At 39.7% G+C, this 19,099-nt stretch overlaps 1 protein-coding gene across 6 annotated transcripts in view; it reads left to right on the top strand.

Moving 5' to 3' along the window:
* Positions 1 to 5,783: 5,783 nt before the first annotated feature.
* LOC127577799 (doublecortin domain-containing protein 1-like) overlaps positions 5,784 to 19,099 on the top strand; it is a 282,541-nt gene continuing 269,225 nt past the window's right edge. For all 6 annotated transcript variants that reach the window (XR_007957440.1, XR_007957439.1, XM_052029374.1 and 3 more), the window contains exons 1-2: positions 5,784 to 5,887; positions 17,647 to 17,769. Coding sequence is in view for 4 of the 6 variants with exons in the window: in XM_052029374.1 (XP_051885334.1) it covers positions 17,699 to 17,769 (71 nt within the window). In the remaining 2 variants the exon portion in view is untranslated. The remainder of the gene's footprint in view (positions 5,888 to 17,646; positions 17,770 to 19,099) is intronic.

The following is a 19,099-nucleotide window of genomic DNA, read 5'->3' as shown; positions in this document are numbered from 1 at the left end:
GGGCAGTATTAGCCTGCCAGTGTAAGTATTCGCTGAAGCTGGGCATGAAATAAGAGCTTTGGGACAGAAAATCAGTGCAGTGCTTTTACAATAGTAACCATCCAACAATGTATTCCTTTTTAAAATTTTAAACACTGTTGAAAATTTATTGTGCTCTATTTACCCTTTCTTGGGAAAACATGTCCTTCCCTGGGCTCTGCTATTATTTTCATCTTTCTGTCACTGGCATACTTGCAGTTTAGCTGCTTTTGAACTCCATCCTCACTCATGTCTTCGTCAATTGACTGTGAGTTATAGCTGATTTACCATAGGTTAATGAGTTATCAACCTTCACATTGTTCATGGAGTACTGAGTCTAAATAACCACTGAGCTACATAAAGTAATTCATCTATCTATCTACAAGTGGCAGCTTGACCTAGTTGGTCGTGCTCGCCTCTGTCAGAAGGTCATGGGTTCAAGCCCCACTGCACACTTGTCTGCTCAATATGGCAAGGCATTTCAATGCAGTAAGAAGATACTTCAGCATTCTCTGAGGCATTATTCCTCAGACACCCGCTTGGGTAGATCAGTTGTGCACAATTTTTCTGTAGGACAGGGGAGATACTCAATCCAAAACACTTCTAAGTGTTACACTCACAATATTTTTTATTTTAAACATACTTAACCTAATACTAATAATTTTAGTCATGCTTAAGGACACAAATGCTACAGTTGGCACTGCCTTCTCGTTGTTTCATTCACCATTGCACCACTGCCTGCTCATTCCTACTGCATTGCCTTCTCATTTCTTCTTGACTGCTTCACTTCCTGCCTCCTCACTGATTCACTCTACCGATGCACAGTAGCAGCAGTTTGTACCATCTACAGGATGCACTGCAGCAACTCACCAAGACTCCTCATACAGCACCTTCCAAACCCACCACCTCTACCAGCCAGAAGGACAAGAGCAGCTAAAGCATGGGACACCCACCATTTGGAAGCTGCCCTCCAAGCCACACATAATCCTGACTTGGAAATATGTCTTTATTCCTTCACCGTTGGTGAAGGAACTCTCTCCCTCTCCTGGAGCTCTCTCCCTATCAACATTGTGGGTCTACCACACCTCAAGAACAGCGGCGGTTCAAGAAACAGCTCACCACCACCTTCCAAAGGGCAATTAAATGCTCACAGCCTGCAAAGCCACTATCCCTTGAATGAATATAAGAACAAATCGCTGCCCCCACGTTAGTCCATTCATCATATCTCTGGCACTCCTTACCAACCCTCCAGAATTATGCCCTCAGGTATTATACCCTGTAGATATAGAGCAACAAACCTATACACACTAATACTGACTCTATTTTATAGTGGTAGATCTATGTTGGTTCACAGCTGGAAATGGACCTAGATCTGGACTTGGTCCATGAAGATCTTCTTCTTGGGTTCATGGACCCAGGCCCAGCCATGCCCCCCTCCCAGGGACCAATATCGGGTGGGCTTCAGGGACGATGAGTATGAGCTGGACAGATCCATGTACATATGTGTTGCACCAGCATAAAATTGTCCTGGCCAGTTGTTCTCAGTCAAGCCTACCAACAAAAAGGTTCATTTTCTGTAAGTGATATTACATGTTAACTGTTCTGTTTGACTATAAACAAGAGCAACTACATCTGATAGGGTATTGGTTATAATGAGCGGTGGGATATTATCAGTTTTATGTCTGTTTAAAATCTGGTTATTAAACATCATTATGTCATAGAGTCATACAGCACAGAAACAGGCCATTTGGCCCAACTGGTCCACGTCATCCATGATTCCCATCTAAGCTGGCCCCATTTGCCTGCGTTTGGCCCATATCCCTCTAAACCTTTCCTGTCCATGTATCTGTCCAAGTACCTTTTAAATGTTGTTAATGTACCTACCTCAACCGCTTCTTCTGGCAGCTCATTCCATATACCTGATATAATTTGCATATCAAAAGAAAGTCAGTTATTTCATGTATTTTTTCTTACATGTTCCTCCCAATTTATGTTTTTCTTGGATAACAGCTATATTGGTCTTGGGTTGTACTTACTTACACTGTAAAATGAGTAGAGCAATCTAAACACATCACCATTTTACATTGTATTTTACATTACAAATTTCCTCACCTAATAAAGCAGCGCATTCTCTAACTCATCATGAACAATGCTAAAAGGAACCCATTAATAGAAGGTAAATTATGGAGAGGAGACACAAGAGACTGCAGATGCTGGAATCTGGAGCAACACACAAGTTACTGGAGGAACTCAGTGGGTCAGGCAACATCCATGGAGGGAAATGGACTGTTGACTGGCCTCATAAAGGGTCTCAATCCAAAACCATCTGCACTCATGAAATCAGGTCCAGATGAAGGGTCTCAACCCAAAACATTGACCATCCATTTCCCTCTGTAGATGCTACCTGACCCTCATTCGTTCCTCCAGCTTCTGTGTGTTGCTCCAAATTATAGAGAGTCATGGTTTACATAAAACAGGAATAGCCGTTGATACCTTGAACCTTGAATAGCCATAGCACCACGAACCTGATTCACTATTGTGGCCTCAGCACTACTCATCCACCTTAGCTCTATTTGCCTTGATGCCCTCAACTAATAGATATTGTTCATTTATCTATCAACAGATTGCGGACCAGAGACCTCCAGGCTAGTGAGCTATCTACTTACAAGATGCATTACCAGTCAGTTCTATATTTTACAGAGAACTTTTCTTAAGTGTTAGTTTTAAAATGAGGTCTTGTCTGCCCTTTCAAGATTCAGTCTTCAATCAACATTACTAAAAACAAATTATCTGCGTATAATCACTGATGTTTGTAAGAGCCTGCTGTGCATAAATTGGATGCTGTCTTTCCCTGTAAAAGCAAATACACTTTCAAAAAATATCTCTCTGGCCATATTACACTTTAACATGAAGGCTAAGGTTATGAAAAATGTACCATAACTGAAGGTATTATCACGATAGTGGGAGATATGTCATTTGAACTTACGTGGTTCCGTATCATATAAAAGGGCACTCTTGTAAAATGACACACTGAAATACCATATTAACACAGGGGCAGAGAATAACCCCTGTTGTTTGGCTTGTTTACCAGGTGTATCGAAATGGTTGGAACACAGGAGAGGTTGTCATGTATATTAACATGAAGACATTTGAAAAAGGTTCTGGCAATAACAAATTCATGATGGATAGGGTAAGGTACCTTTTTCTAAAAAAAATCCTGCAATAATGGTAATAGTGTTGGTTAAATAAAATTTAAAAAAGAGCTCAGTTTTCAAACTTAACTCATAGTTCAGGAAACTGATGGTACTTGTGTAATGTTTGTTTACGCCTGGTCTAATTTTACCCAGTATTGAAGTCATGGCAATGTAATATGGTATAAAGCTAGTGTTCCACCCTGGGTTTCCCAGCAGAGGAGTTATGTAAAAATTACTCACTTTACAAAGAATCTTTTAAGCACTTTTGTTGTCCACAACTACAGTTTACTTGCCTCACAATATTCAACAGAAAGCTCCAAGAATTCACACAGGTCAGATCCTCATGTGATAATAGGAAACACACATTATCTGTTCTCTTAATGTCACCATACTTCAGTTACCATTTCTATGATAGCTACCAGAAATGCTATCTTGATAAATTATTCCAGAGTGTCCGATTAAGATTTATACAGCAACCACTTAAAAGCTTTCGTTTGTTAAACAATGAGAAAATGGAAGAACAGTTTTAAGCCCTAAATTATTCAGCTACATTGCATTCAGCATGTCTTATGAGGATAGGTTTAGCGAGCTAGGGCTTTTCTCTTTGGAACAAAGGAGGATGAGAGGTGACTTGATAGAGGTGTACAAGATGATAAGAGGCATAGATCGAGTGGACAGTCAGAGACTTTTTCCCAGGGCGAAAATGGCTAACACGAGGGGGTATAATTTTAAGGTGATTGAAGGAAGGTATAAGGGGGGATGTCAGGGGTAAGTATTTTACACAGAGAGTGGTGGGTGCTCTGCCACAGAGGTGGTGGGGGCAGATACATTAGGGACATTTAAGAGAATCTTAGTTAGGCACATGGATGATAAAATAATGGAGGGGTATATGGGAGGGAAGGGTTAGATTGATCTTAGAGTAGGCTAAAATGTTGTCACAACATCGTGGGCCAAGGGGCCAATACTGTACCGTAATATTCTATGTTCTATGTATATTCCTTGGAACCATACCATTGCTTCTTAAATCCACCATATATGAATGTTTTTATGTGAAGGAAAGACCTGTGGCTGATACTTTGCCTGTGCTGTGTATTTGATAACACATGCAAATTTATATCTGGAAGTTATTTTGTATTGTTTCTTCCTTTGACAATTTGTGTAATTACCATTATACAACACTGAATAATTGACCTGCTGCTGTTTTTAATAAATAATGCTCCATGACGTTTACATCAGGAGGCACCCAAAAACTGCCCAGAATAGTTCACTATTGTTTTCTCCTTCAACCTCAGCAAGAAAAGGAAAGTGAAGTCTCCCCACTCACTGTGTACTGTAGTAACTGGTTATGGTGAGTTTGGTTCAACTTTGGCAATGGCACAGTATGGGTGTCAAAAGATTGGTATTGGACATCAAATCCAGGTGAAGGGCAGACCCCTTTTGAGTCCTTACAGAAGTTGGATTTTACTGCAAGTATTCCTTGCACTTGTACCAAATATGTTCAATTTCACTGTTTTGGATGCTGGATATTATGGTTGATTAAGCAATAGCCTTTGATTATTGGTCAAGTTGACAGCTTTGACCCAATTTTTGCACCTCAGCATTCTCCCCCCACTCCAGCTCTCCAGAGTAGATTTGAACTATGGTCATTTTGCATCTTTTATATTTAAGATAAGATATCTCTAGTAGTCACATGTACATCAAAACACACAGTGAAATGCATCTTTTGTGTAGAGTGTTCTGGGGGCAGCCCGCAAGTATTGCCACACTTTCGGTGCCAACGTAGCATGCCCACAACTTCCTAACCTGTACGTCTTTGGAATGTGGGAGGAAACCGGAGCACCCGGAGGAAACCCATGCAGACACGGGAAGAACGTACAAACTCCTTACAGACAGCAGTTGGAATTGAACCCAGGTCGCTGGTGCTGTAATAGCGTTATGCTAACTGCTACACTTCTGTGCTTGCAATAGATTTTTTTACAACTTGTGTAGGAGCCCTGTTTATATGCATTGATGTAGATTCTAGTGTGTTTAAGAATGGTCCAATTACTGCAGCAGGCAAACTTAGTGGTGGTTTCTCCCCTGCATAATCAATTATTGGCCACCCGTTATTTGGGCACTCGACTATTTCAGTTTCTCAATGCCATTATGCATATGCCTGCTGGTTTTGAAGGAAATCTAATACATATGCTGTGTTGGATAGGGTCAACAACATGAACTCAGCCTTTAGGAAACAAGGGGAGAGCAGGCAACCAATGATTACACTGAACAATTCTGTGTCTGCAAACAGCACAGGAGCAGGGGTCAGAGCCAGTGGTAATACTGTTGCACCCCCTGCTGGTAAAAATCCTGTGTTCTCTTTGGCTTCTGACAACAAAATAAACAAATCAATCATTTCACACTCCCCAAGCATTCTTTTGAACTTAATTAATGTGTGTTAGAATTACAATTGCACAAGACCTGAAACAATTTTTCAAATCAACCTTTTTTTTTCCTACGGTCCCATCTCAGTTTCTTCAAATGATTTGCCAAAGGCTCCAGTACTCACCAGGATGCCATTCTTCAGGTCTCAACCTTAGTCCTACTCGGTTGTTTGATGAAAATGGACAAGAAATAAAAAATCCACTATCTCTTGAAAATGGTCAGAAGGTTTGGGTATCTTACGGAGAGGACTACAGGTAAAAAAAGAAATGCTCATTTATTTCTGTGAACTTAGACTGACCTTTTCTTCAGTAATTTTAATAAAAGTGGGAATGCAGCAACCCCAGGTAATAGATGGCTTATTACGTCTTTGGGATTTTTGTTTTTGAGGTTGTGTCTCTAGACATATTGGAGAAGCTTGTCATCTCCCTCAATCTAGGTTTATCCATGGAGCACTGTCATCGTTCCTGGTGTCTGCCTGTCAGCACAGCGAGAAGAAATTTTTCATGTTTGAATAGTCACCTTAATGATGGCAGATGGAAACACTACAGGGGGCCCGGCCTATCATCCTGTTGTTATCTTGGACTGTTCTGACCTGTCCCGTGGCATTTGTGGTTTGTCCATTTTTAAGGCGAATCGGACAGTAATTGAAAAATATCAAGTGAATTTTATCAAACTCTCTGACAACACAGTTCCCTTTGTTTGTGTTGCTCCCAATAATGTCTTAACCTATTATGCACCATTGACAACAAATGGAATGACAAATAGATAGGACTTGCATTCTCCATGGGTGCTTTCTGAAGTGGGAGAAGGCAAGAAGCAGTACTATGTGTTGTACCAGTTCTTCAAAATTACTACCAGAACATTAATCAAAACTGAGTGGCTTGACAAGCACTAACCAAAGTTGCAAATATGATATTTTTTAAGAGGAACTTGCTTAAATTTAAAAAAAAATTAAAAATATCAGTCTGGTGGCAATGTATGGTTTTAGTAGTTTCCTCTCACAGCTTCAGATTGCACTGTCCTGAGTTTATTACCTCCTGGTGAAAATGCAAGACTGGACCTTATGCATAGAGTAATTATGAATGGGAGAGCATGAATAATGCAGTTTGTTTTCTCAGATTTAAGATAAATGTTCCTACTTTCAGCTGGAAGTAAGGGGACAGAGTTCTTCTTGGCATAGTCAGTAACTTTCCTCCACCAATTTGGTGGGAAACTGAAGAAGCAAATTGAAAATCAAGTAGATTCTGTGGTGTGTAGACAATACATGTTAATCACTCTAAAAATAATTTCTTTGGTGATTCCATTATTAGGTACTTTTCCATGTTGAAACTACTTAACGTAGTAAGTTAAGTAAACATGACTTGCTATATTATGTTTACTTAACAAAGTAATCATATTATGTAACCTAAAAGAAAGTGATTAAACTTTTAGAGATCATGAACTGAAGGAATACATGGCAATTACATATTTCTTAAAGTATCTGGCAAAACTATTATTTGTCGGGAAAAATGTCATCAATTTGTTATGTCAACATTGTGCAGGAGTGAAGTTTTGATGCTTGCTTCTGTGGAAACATTAGAACATAAGAACAGCAGCAAAATATTCAGCTATTTTTCCCCTTGAGCCTGTGCTGATATTCAGTGAGCTGATATGTCACAATTCCATATAACCACCTTTGCTTCTTGCCCCTTAATAACTCTGGCTAACAAATGTTTATATTTCAAATGAGCAATTGACCTACTGTCAATTGAGATTCAGTGAAAAAATTCTAAGTTTCTAACAACCTTAACATGTTGAAATGTTTACTAACTTCATTGTGGAAAGTCCAAGCACAAATTTTTAATTAGACTGCCCAATTAATAGTTTCTTTCCATCAATCCTTTCAGTTCACCATAATATCTGGAAAATATTGATCAAGTTCCTTGTAAATTCCATGGAATGCAATCCTAGTTATGTAATCACCAGTAATACTTAATGTTGGAATCTTGGTATCACACTGTTAAGTCTACACTGCACTCCCTTGAAGATCAATATTCTGTTGAAAAAAAAATGATGTCCAGGACTGTTTGTGTTACTCCAGGGATGGTCCAACTAGTACTTTTTTCAGCTGCAACACATCTTCTACCCCCTTATATTCTAGTTTATTTACATTTTCAGCATATCTTTATAATTGATTTGTATGGACCCCTAAATCTCTTTGGACCTCTATTCACTTTTCACAGTCTCACAGTGTTTACTTCTAATCATATTTGCTCAAAAATATATTGCTTTACATTGGCCTAGATCGAAATCAATTCTTCACAGTCTTGCTCACTTGTTTAGCTTATTTATATATCTTTGTAATTTTATCCTCCATTCGTTTTTTAACTCATTTATGGGACTTGGGCAAGGCTAACATTTATTGTTCATCCCGAATTGTCCTTAAAGTGGTGGTGATGATCCACCTTCTTCGACTGCTGTGGTCCTTCTGGTAAAGGGGCTCCCATTGTGTTGTTGGGTAGGGAGATCCAATACTTATGGAAATAATGACGGACCAGCAACATAATCCCAGTTCACGATGATGCATGCTTTGGAGGGCAAACTGCAAATAGTGCCGTTCCTATGTGTCTGCTGACCTAGTCCTTCTTGATGGTAGATGTCACACCCTGAGTGATGAGCTGGTTGTAAAGGAGTTAATGTTCAGGGTGGGAGATAACGTGTCAATAAGATGGTCTGTTGACTGTTTAGAAGTGTAAATGGAGCTGTATTCATCCAGGCAAGTGGAGGATATTCTACCATACTCCTGACATGTACCTTATTGACAGTGGAAAGGCTTGGTGTGTCAGTAGGTGAGTCACTTACTGCAGATACCCAGCCTCTGACCTACACTTGTGGTCACAATATTTATGTAGCTCATTCAGTTGAGTTTCTGGTCAGTAGTAAGCCCTTGGGATCATCATGCTGAGAGACTCAGTAATAGTAACGCCGTTGACTATCAAAGGTAGATGATTAAACTCTTTCTTTGTTGGAGATGATACTCACCTGGCACTTGTGCAGATGAATGGTATTTACCACTTTTCAGCCTATGCCTAACATTGTCTAGGCTTTGCTGCATGTACGTCTAGACTGATCCATTTTCAGAACAGTTATGAATAAAATTGTAGATTACACAATCATCATTTGACTTAATGATAGAAGAAAAATCTTTGATGAAGCAGCTAAAAATGCTTGGGCCTATGGCACTGGCCTGTGGAAGTTCTGCTATTACATCCTAGGACTGGGATGATTGATCGTTTGCAACCAGAACATTTTCTTTTGTTAGTGGTATGACTCCAACGAGTCCAGATGAAGAGTCTCGACCTGAAATGTTGACTGTCCATTTCCCTCCATAGATGCTGTCCGACCCTGCTGAGTTCCTCCAGCATCTTGTTTGTTGCTCCAGATTCCAGCATCTGCAGTCTCTTATGTCTCCATTGGCATGTTGTCCCCTTGATTCCCATTGACTTCACTTTTACCAAGGTTCCTTGATGCCATGCAGTTAAATACTGCCTTGATGCCAATGATACCCACTCTCATCTCACTTCTGGAACTTAACTCCATGGTCCATGTTTGGACTAAGGCTATGATGAGGTCTGAAATTGAGTGGTCTTGACAAAAGGTAAACCAGATGCCAGTGGGTTATTGCTAAATAAATTGCTAACACTGTTGTCAACATCTTGCATTAGTTTGCTGGTGGTGATTAAGAATAGACCTATTAATTGGAAATTAGCTGGATTGAAATTGTCTTATTTTCTAACCTACATTGCTGAAAATGCCTTTATTGGAAAATATCCTTACTTGGGTTTCCATCCCCATATGTCATTTATAAATTTGCTGAATAATTACATCTCCAACTAAGATCCTTGTGACATTTCCGACCATTTAGACCATCTTCCCTACACCCTATTTCTTGTTTCTGAACAACTTTCCTAATCAGCGAACATCTTATCAACTGCCTTCTGGCAGTCCATTTGAATATCATTATTAGATATTCTCTCTCTGTTACAATGGTGACCTATCCAAAAAAAACAATCAGGTCTTCAGGAAGAATCTTTATGGTCATCTGACACTGTAAGCTGTTCAGTACTCTGTACTTAATTATAGAATAGAGAATTTACTGATAATATATGTTAGGCAACTGGTCTATAATTTCCTTGACTCCTACTTTCACTATTCTTAAATACTTACACAACATGTGCAATTTTCCAATCTAAAGAAATGATACACAAATCAAGAGAATTTAAGAAGATTGTATCTAAGGCTGCAATCAGGAACAGCTTCTTCCCCTCCGCCATCAGATTTCAGAATGGTCCATAAACCCATGAACACTACCTTGTTATTCCTTTTTTTGCACTATTTATTTATTTTGGTAATTTATATTAATTTTATGTCTTTGCACTGTACTGCTGCTGCAAAACTACAAATTTCATGTCATCTAAGTCAGTGATAATGATTCTGATAAGGCATTTTCCTTATTCTTGCCAACTTTCTTGAAAACCCAGGAATGCAATCACCTGGTCTTAGAGATTTTCATTTCTCAACACCATATTTTCATCATTACTCTTAGTTTGCTTATGATAGTATTGATGATTTCTAATTCTCCATTCACTCTTGGTTCTCTTATGATGTCTGTCATACTATATTCAGAACTCAGATCAGTTTATTGTCAAGTACAGCAGGGTGCAATGAAATTCCTTGCTCGTGTGAAGCTCACAGAGTAAACAGTGTAAATGGTAATAATAAATACAACAATAAATACAGTGACAAGAGCAAAACAAAGGAATGGTGCAGAATATATAGTGCAGACTGAAGAAGTGCAAAAAGAAATGCTGAGGTGACAATAATGGAAGAGGTAGAGTTGAGGGTTGGAGAACGAGGCAGCACCACTGGGAAGGGGATGTAAGAGAGGTGATTGGTTCAAGAGTCCGACAGCAGTGGGGAAGAAGCTGTTCTTGAGTCTGGTCGTCCAGGCTTTCAAGCTCCCGTATCTTCTCCCAGAAAGTAAAAGGGAGTAAAAGGAATGACCAGGGTGGCAGGCATCCGTGACGATACTGTTAGGAAGTGACGAGCCTGTGACGGACTGGGCAGTGTTTACCGCTCTCTGCAGGTGCCATCGGTCCAGAGCAGAGCAGTTGCCGTACCAGGCTGAGATGCAACTCGTCAGGATATTTTCTCCAGCACATTTGTATCCTCTTTCTCTTCTATGAACACTGATGTAAATTAGTTATTTAATATGTCTGTCATTTCCTTCCCTTCATTTGCAATGTCATGGTTAACAGTTTTCCAAGGATTCATATCCCCGACCTGAGCAAAGTACCATCAGTGCAGGAAATTTAAAATAAGAGCAGGAAACATGAGAGATGCTCAGCAAGTCAACTGAGCAGGTCAGCATTATTGGTGAGAGAAACAAACTTAAATGTTTCAGGCCATAAACATTAGGGAGATATCAGAGGAAGGTTTTTTACCCAGAGAGTGGTTGGGGCATGGAATGTGCTGCCTGGGGTGGTGGTGGAGGCAGGTACATTGGTCAAGTTCAAGATATTGCTAGATAAGCACATGGAGGAATTTAAAATAGAGGGATATGTGGGAGGAAGGGGCTAGATAGTCTTAGGCGAGGTTTAAAGGCCGGCAAAATTGTGGGCCAAAGGGCCTGTATTGTGCTGTACTGTTCTATGATTCTATAACTGAGAATTATTTACATTAAACCAAGTCTTTGGAGGATGCAGAGAGGGGAGGAGAGAACAAAGGGAAAGTCTGTGAGATTAAATGACAAAGTGGGTCATACAGCTGGGTGAAAGAGAGTACATATTAGTTATGTGAAATTACAAGAGGAATGAAGATTGATTGCTGTAAATCTGAAATAAAAATATCAGAAATGCTGATTAACTGATTGTTGAACCCTCTGTTGTGTCTGGAATATTAATTGGTAATTAATAATGAGTTAATTATTGTCACATATACCAAGGTACAGTGAAAAACTTTGTTTTGCGTGCCAAGCAATACAGGTCATTCCAAAACATAAGTACATTGAGGTAGTACAAAGGGAAAGGCAATAACAGAATGCAGAATATAGTGTTACAGATACAGTGCAATGCAGGTAGACAAATAAGGTGGAAGGGCCATAACGAGGGAGACTGAGAGATCAAGATTTCATCTTTATCGTACAAGAGGTCTGTTTAAGAGTCTTATAATAGTGGGATAGAAACTGTCCTTAAGCCTGGTGGTACTTGCAGTCAGAAGGTAGGTGCCCTTTCTGAAGTGTATTTTGAAGTTTGTTAGTACAGGATGCTGAGGACAGAAGAGTCGGGGTGGGAGTGAGACAGAAAATTATTGTAACAGGAAGGTGGTAATGTTCAGACTGAAGTGGTCTGCCAGCGTGCATTTGGTTTCCCCAAAGCAGAAGAGATCTCCTCATGAATAGCCAATACGATACGGCATTGTGCTACACAGATTGTTGGCTCTCATGGACAAAGACAATCTCCACCTTCCTTAGCTCTTCACACTTCACCAGACTCCTTCTTGTGCAGCTGAGCTCCAAAGCAAAAAGAACCTGATCTGAGGCACAGTATTGGTTTAAGGAATATCAGGACCAGCCAGGAACATGGAGTTTGAGCAAAACTCAGCTCAACTACGATCCAATAGTTGCTAAGGTTTGAAGAATGGTGTGGCCTTCTCCTGCTTCTCTTTTTGATGTCCCATTGAAGTTTGATGTCCTCCAATTAGGAAATTCTACTCCATTTTGCTTCTTTCCCCCTTCTTTTTCTGATCTAAATCTTATGATACTTTTATCGTTCTTCCCTCATTGACACTTTTTCAACTCGGCCCTCATTTCCTCCTTCAAACTCACCCCTTCACTAAGTAGGTATTACTATGAGGATGTTGTCAGGGTTGGAGAAGTTCTATTAAGAGGAAAGATTGGTTAAGCTGGGACTGAGTTCTTTAGAACATAGAAGGCTGAGGAGAGAATTAGTCGAGATGTATAAAGTTATGAGATTCTTGGATAGAGTGAAAAAGAAGGACTAATTTCCCTCAGAAAATGGTCAATAATAATGGGGGCTGTAAACTTTTGATCATATGGGTAGGATTAAAGGGGATTGATGAATCTTCTATAAAGTCTGACCAAGGCATTCTATACATACATCAAGAGCAAGAGGATAACTAAGGAGAGGGTAGGACCACTCAAGGATAAAGAAGGGAGCATGTGCTTGGAAGCAGAGGATGTGGGTGATGTCCTTAATGAGTACTCTGCATCAGTATTTACTAAGGAGAAGGACGTGAAGGATAGGGAGATCAGTATGGAGCATGCTAATATGCTAGGGGATTTTGAGATAAAGAAGGAGGTAGTGTTGGGTCTTTTAAAAAACATTAAGGTGGATAAGTCCCCAGGGCCTGATGGAATATATCCCAGGTTATTGAGAGAGGCAAGAAATGAGATTGCTGGGGCCTTGACCAATATCCTCATGTCGTCTCTAGCTACAGGTGCCATCCTGGAGGACTAGCAAGTAGCTAATGTTGTTCCATTATTCAAGAAGGGAAACAGGGATAATCCTGGTAACTATAGACTGGTGAGTCTCACGTCAGTAGTAGGGAAGTTACTGGAGAGGATTCCTAGGGATAGGATTTATGAGCATTTGGGAAACCAGAGCCTAATTAGGGACAGTCAGCATGGCTTTGTGCAGGGCAATTCGTCGTGCCTTACTAACTTGATTGAGTTTTTTGACGAGGTGACGAGGGTGATTGATGAAGGTAGAGCTGTGGATATTGTCTGCATGGATTTTAATAAGGCGTTTGACAAGATCCCTCATGGGAGGCTCACCCAGAAGATTAAGATGCATGGGATCCACAGTGAATTGGCCCTTTGGACTCAGAAGTGGTTTGCGTATAGAAGACAGAGGGTAGTGGTCGATGGGACTTATTCTAGCTGGAGATCTGTAACCAGTGGCATTTCTCAGGGATCCGTACTGGGACCTCTGCTGTTTGTGATGTATATAAATGACCTGGATGAAAATGTACATGGGTGGGTTCGTAAATTTGCAGATGATACAAAGATTGGTTGTGTAGTGGATAGCGTAGAAGACTGGCAAAGGATACAACGGGATATAGATCAGTTGCAGATATGGGCGGAGAAATGGCAGATGGAGGTCAACCCGGCCAAATGTGAAGTGTTGCACCTTGGGAGATCAACTGTAAAGAGACAGTACGCTGTTAGTGGCAAGACCCTTAACAGTGTTGATGAGCAGAGGATCTTGGGGTCCCAGTTCATAGCTCCCTGAAAGTGACTACACAGGTCGATCGGGTGTTAAAGAAGGCATATGGCATGCCGCCTTCATTAGTCGAGGCATTGAGTTCAAGAGTCAGGAAGTTATGCTGCAGCTTTATAAAACTTTGGTTAGTCTGCATCTGGAGTATTGCATTCAGTTCTGGTCACCCCATTATAGGAAGGATGTGGAGGCTTTGGAGAGGGTGCAAAAGCGGTTTACCAAAATGCTGCCTGGATTAGAGGGCATGTGCTATGAGGATAGGTTGGACAAACTTGGGTTGTATTCTCTGGAGTGGTGGAGGCTGAGGGGAGATCTGATAACAGTTTATAAGATTATGAGAGACATAGATAGACAGCCAGTATCTTTTCCTCAGGGTTGAAATGTTTAATACCAGAGGCCATGCATTTAAGGTGATAGGGGGTAATTTCAAAAGCGATGTGCGGGCCAGTATTTTACACAGAGAGTGGTGGGTGCATGAAATGCACTGCCTGGGATGGTGGTGGAGGCAGATATGATAGGCGCATTCAAGAAGCTCTTAGATAGGCACATGAATGTGAGGGAGATGGCAGGATATGGAGATTGTGTAGGCAGAGGGGATTAGTTTAAATGGGCATTTTATTGCTAATGTAATTGGTTTGGCATAACATTGTGGGCCGAAGGGCCTGCTCCTGTGCTGTACTGCTGTGCTGTGCTGCTTCATTCTATGATTAGTGCAGATACTCCTCTCCCTCGCTTTTACGTCAGAGTATTTCCATCTCATGGACCACCTCAATGATTGAGAGATTCAAGGCAGAGACATCACTACAAACACGTTCACTTGGGATAGTCTTGGTATCAACAATCTCCCGCATATTGCAGTCCAAATACACAACCTGCCCCACCACGTCTTAATCTATTATTTGTATCAACTTCTTAGTCTACTCATTTTTAGTACTCCATAAGCACAAAAAGATTGGAGAAACATAAATACTGACCCAAAGTTGTATATATTGGAAGCAAAAATCAACACTCCTTCTCCTTCTATGTCACTTCACAAAATTGTCAATTTTACACTTTATAGCAATGCATTCCATTTATGATCCTCAGCAGAAACGGTTCAAGCACACGGAAGGTAGAACTGATAACTCAGCTTTTTGCCGACTGTAAGTTCTTCCAGTACAACAGTTGGTTACAGTTACAGTTGATTAACTGTATACAATGGGCAACCTGTTTGTTGACTAACTTATAGTTTTATTTTATCGTTCTTTAAAGTTCTTTGTTAGATGCTAAACATAAACTTTCTGTTCAAGTCTATTTAGCGGAGAATTCTGCCCACCAATCTCTCAACATTACACTGTTCACAGTGCAATTAATTTATGACCACCAGCAAGTGATGTGGCATTGCCAAGGTGCAATGTTTCAAAGGTGTGGCTCTTTCTGCCAACTATTATAATGAACAATGCCTCAGTGTCACTGAACTTAGGAAAGAGCAACATGATTTCGTCCTCCAGTTTCATTAAAGAGATAAAATTGATATTCACATTATTTCTCAATTAACCATTATAGATTTTAATGAAGAAAGTTATTAGAAATCAGAATCAGATTTATTATCACGGACTTATATGATGTGAAATTTGTTGTTTTGTGGCAGCAGTACAGTGCAAAAACATAAAATTATTATAAATTACAGAAATAAATAAATAGTACAAAAAAAAGGAATAACAAGGTAATATTCATGGGTTCACGGACCGTTCAGAATCTGATGGCGGAGGGGAAGAAGCTGTTTCTGAATCGTTGAGTGTGGGTCTTCAGGCTCCTGTACGCCTGTACTTCCTCCTGGATGGTAGTAATGTGAAGAGGGCATGAGGGTCCTTAATGATGGATGTCACATTCTTGAGGCACCACCTGTTGAAGACATCCTTGATGGTAGAGAAGGTCGTGCTTGTGATGGAGCTGGCTGAGTCTATAACACTCAGCAGCCTCTTGTGATCCTGTGCATTGGAGGTCCCATACCAGGCTGTGATGCAGACAGTTGGAATGCTCTCCACCATACATCTATAGAAATTTGTAAATCTTTGGTGAAGTACTGAAATGTAGAATTATTAAAGGACTGGCTGGATTCTTGCATACTGGAATTTGGAATTTGTTCTGTTTTTCAAGGGAAGAGTTATTATATGACATAACTATGTACAGTTTTGGTCATCCCATAAAAGGAAAGACATGATTAAACTGGACAGAGTGCAGAAACGATTTACGATGATTTTGCCAGGACTGGAGGGCATGAGTTATCGGGAGAGGTTGTCCAGGCTAGATCGTTATTCTTTGGAACATAGGAGAACAAGGGGCGATGTTATGAAAGTGTTTAAATGAGAGGCATAGATAAGGTGGATGGTAACAGTCTTTTCCCCTGGGTAGGGGAGTCCAAAACCACGGGGCATAGATTTAGGGTGAGAGGGGAAAGATTTAAAAGAGACCTGAGAGGCAACTTTTTCACGCAGAGGGTGGTGAGTATATGGAACGAGCTGCCAGAGGAAGTGGGTGAGGCAGGTACTATAGTATCATTTAAGAGGCACTTGGATAGGTACATAGAGGGGCAGGGCTTGGAAGGATATGGCTCAAACGCAGGAAATTGGGACTAGCTGAGTGGACAACGTAGTCGGCATGGACTAAAGGGCCCGTATCTGTTCTGTATTGGTCTATGACTCTCTGACTCTATGCACAAAGTGTTATTCTGCTTGGATCAATATTTTATCCAAGATGTCCCTTTGAGGCCACGAAATCTAATTACAATGAGGTCCTTTTTTAATTTACCAGTTCATGGGGTGTGAATATCATTGGCAAGGCTGATTCCTAATTGCCTTTGAGTGGTTTGCTAAACCATTTCAGAGGTCACATAAGAGTCAATCACACAAGTGTGTCCAGAGTCACAAATAGGCAAGCTGGCTAAGGATGGCAGATTTCCTTCCCTGAAGGAAATTAATGAATGAGAAGGATTTTAAAGACAAATTTGTTAGTTTCACAGGCATCATTGCAGATACAAGCTTTCTATTCCTCATTTATTTAATTGCTTGAATTTATATCCCCCAGATGTTGGGATAGGTTTCTAACTCTGGATTAAAAGTTCAGGTCTCCGAGTACTCGTCCAGGAACTTAATCGCTATGCCACTGTACACCAATTAGGTTGATTGATGGAAGTTAAATCCTGAAATTGACTGGAGGTTCACTTTTTTTGGGCACAGCAGATCTCTCTATGAATGGGTTAAAAATGTTTGCATTATGTAAGGATTATTTTTGTGCAATTTGTACATTTTCCATGAGGGATTGAACTAGAATCCAAGTTAATTTGTCAAACAATCTTTTTATTCCAATTAACCATGCCATATGCATTATATGCAGCACAATTGTACAATTATAATGTTAGGAGTGTAAAATAGTCAAGGAAAAGACAGGCAGCATCCAAAAAAAAAATCCTCAGGCAGAGTCCTGTGGTAGTATAAATGTAGATGTCACTGGAAATTCTAGAAGTAATTATTTCAATTATTTCTCCATTTCTCATTTTTTTGTTTTTGAATTCCTTAATTATATAGATAATTTTAAACATGTAAATAATTGGAATTAAGGGCTCTCAAGATAATGTAGTTGAATCGCTTTATTAAAAAAAAGCATTCACATGTGAATTACTGAGTTGATTGTTGGGCTTCTTGTGTAATTCTACTCCATAACAGAAAGAATTATTTGTTGTAAATATTTTACAGGAGCATCAGCAAACCATTTCTCTGTGTGAAGTTTGACTGGGTACGAGGAGTTATGGACCAGGATCAGAAGGTGGTTTATAAAACTCCTTTGGAATATGATGGTCCCTTAACTGGTTTGGAAAAGTATGCTGCTTTGAACACATATATTAATATCTTAGCCTGCTCTTTTAACAATAAGATTTGCTTTAGTAAATGACATAATACATTTAAAAAAATTTAGTTGATATAATCCAATTGGTTGTAAGATACTCATCACCCATGTTATTCTGTTATAAGGCTGTGCTAAAAGATCTAGACAATATTTTACACTACTACTGTATGTTGTGTGAATGCAGAAATCCCAGAACCCAGAAGCAAAGGAATAAAAAAGTATTAAAGGCCTTGGTTTTGAGATCAGCGGTGAAAAGATGTGGCTCGCCATTAGCCTCAAAGAAACCTGCCCACAAGATATAGCAATTTCTGGGATGAACTTTCCATTTTCAAAGGACATTTGCTACAAGGCTTCAGTTGAAGGGGATCAGGAGTATTTAGCAACACTGATGTGATCAAGCTGACGGAACACAGACAAAAAATCAGAATATATAAAGCGCAGTTTTCAACTAATATTTTAAACATTTTACAGAACACCAAATGAACACAAGATTGGGGAAAGCTGAAACATCATAAACTTTCTTTTAATGTCTATTTTTAAAATTCTATATATTTCGAAATGTTTATCCAAAGAAATTGCAAACCCATTAATACACATCAGAGACCTTGTTTGATCAGCAGTAATTATGGCTTGGTATCCTATTAAAATCAAACATGCACCTAACAAAGCAAAATGTAATATTTTCAGTGTATTTTTCAATACTTTGATTTTTGGAGATTATATTGGAGAAGACTGTGAAACAGTACACTTTGCAGAGGAGCATTTAACCATGCTTGTGTGTATTTCAGTCTCATGTTCTAACAATGCCAAAGGCTGACAGTTATACCATCGTTCTGGCCACATTCATTATGTTGATTATTTGGATTGATATCTAAAGTTGAAAGCATCAACCATTTCATGGAGTACCAATCGAGATTGGGTCTTGAATGGTTGAAGACTGGGTTTTCTATATGTGATCAAAATCCCTGTCAATCCAACCTTTAAAACCCAGGAACTCAGTCCCTTTTCCTCTTGCAATTTTTTTTGACCTGGGGATTTGGAAGGGTTTTATATGGTGTTTTCTGCCATTGATCCATGCAAGTGATTGAGGATATTAATCACAACTTCACATATGATTGCACTAAATACTAGGCCATTAAAAAACACTCGGCTCACCTTTCTTTCAGCCCATCCCCTGGCTGATAATAAACATTTAATGTTAACATTCATCACTGTCAGGATGTCAGTGCCAGCTGTACTGTAGTTGATAACATTTCACATCTGAGTCAGAAGGTTGTGAGTTGAAGTCCCTATACTGAGACT

The sequence above is a fragment of the Pristis pectinata genome, chromosome 14, assembly GCF_009764475.1.
Source record: "Pristis pectinata isolate sPriPec2 chromosome 14, sPriPec2.1.pri, whole genome shotgun sequence".
Classification (NCBI taxonomy): domain Eukaryota; kingdom Metazoa; phylum Chordata; class Chondrichthyes; order Rhinopristiformes; family Pristidae; genus Pristis; species Pristis pectinata.
Note: the sequence above shows the minus strand (reverse complement) of the source record. Positions and strands in the feature narration are given on the sequence as shown.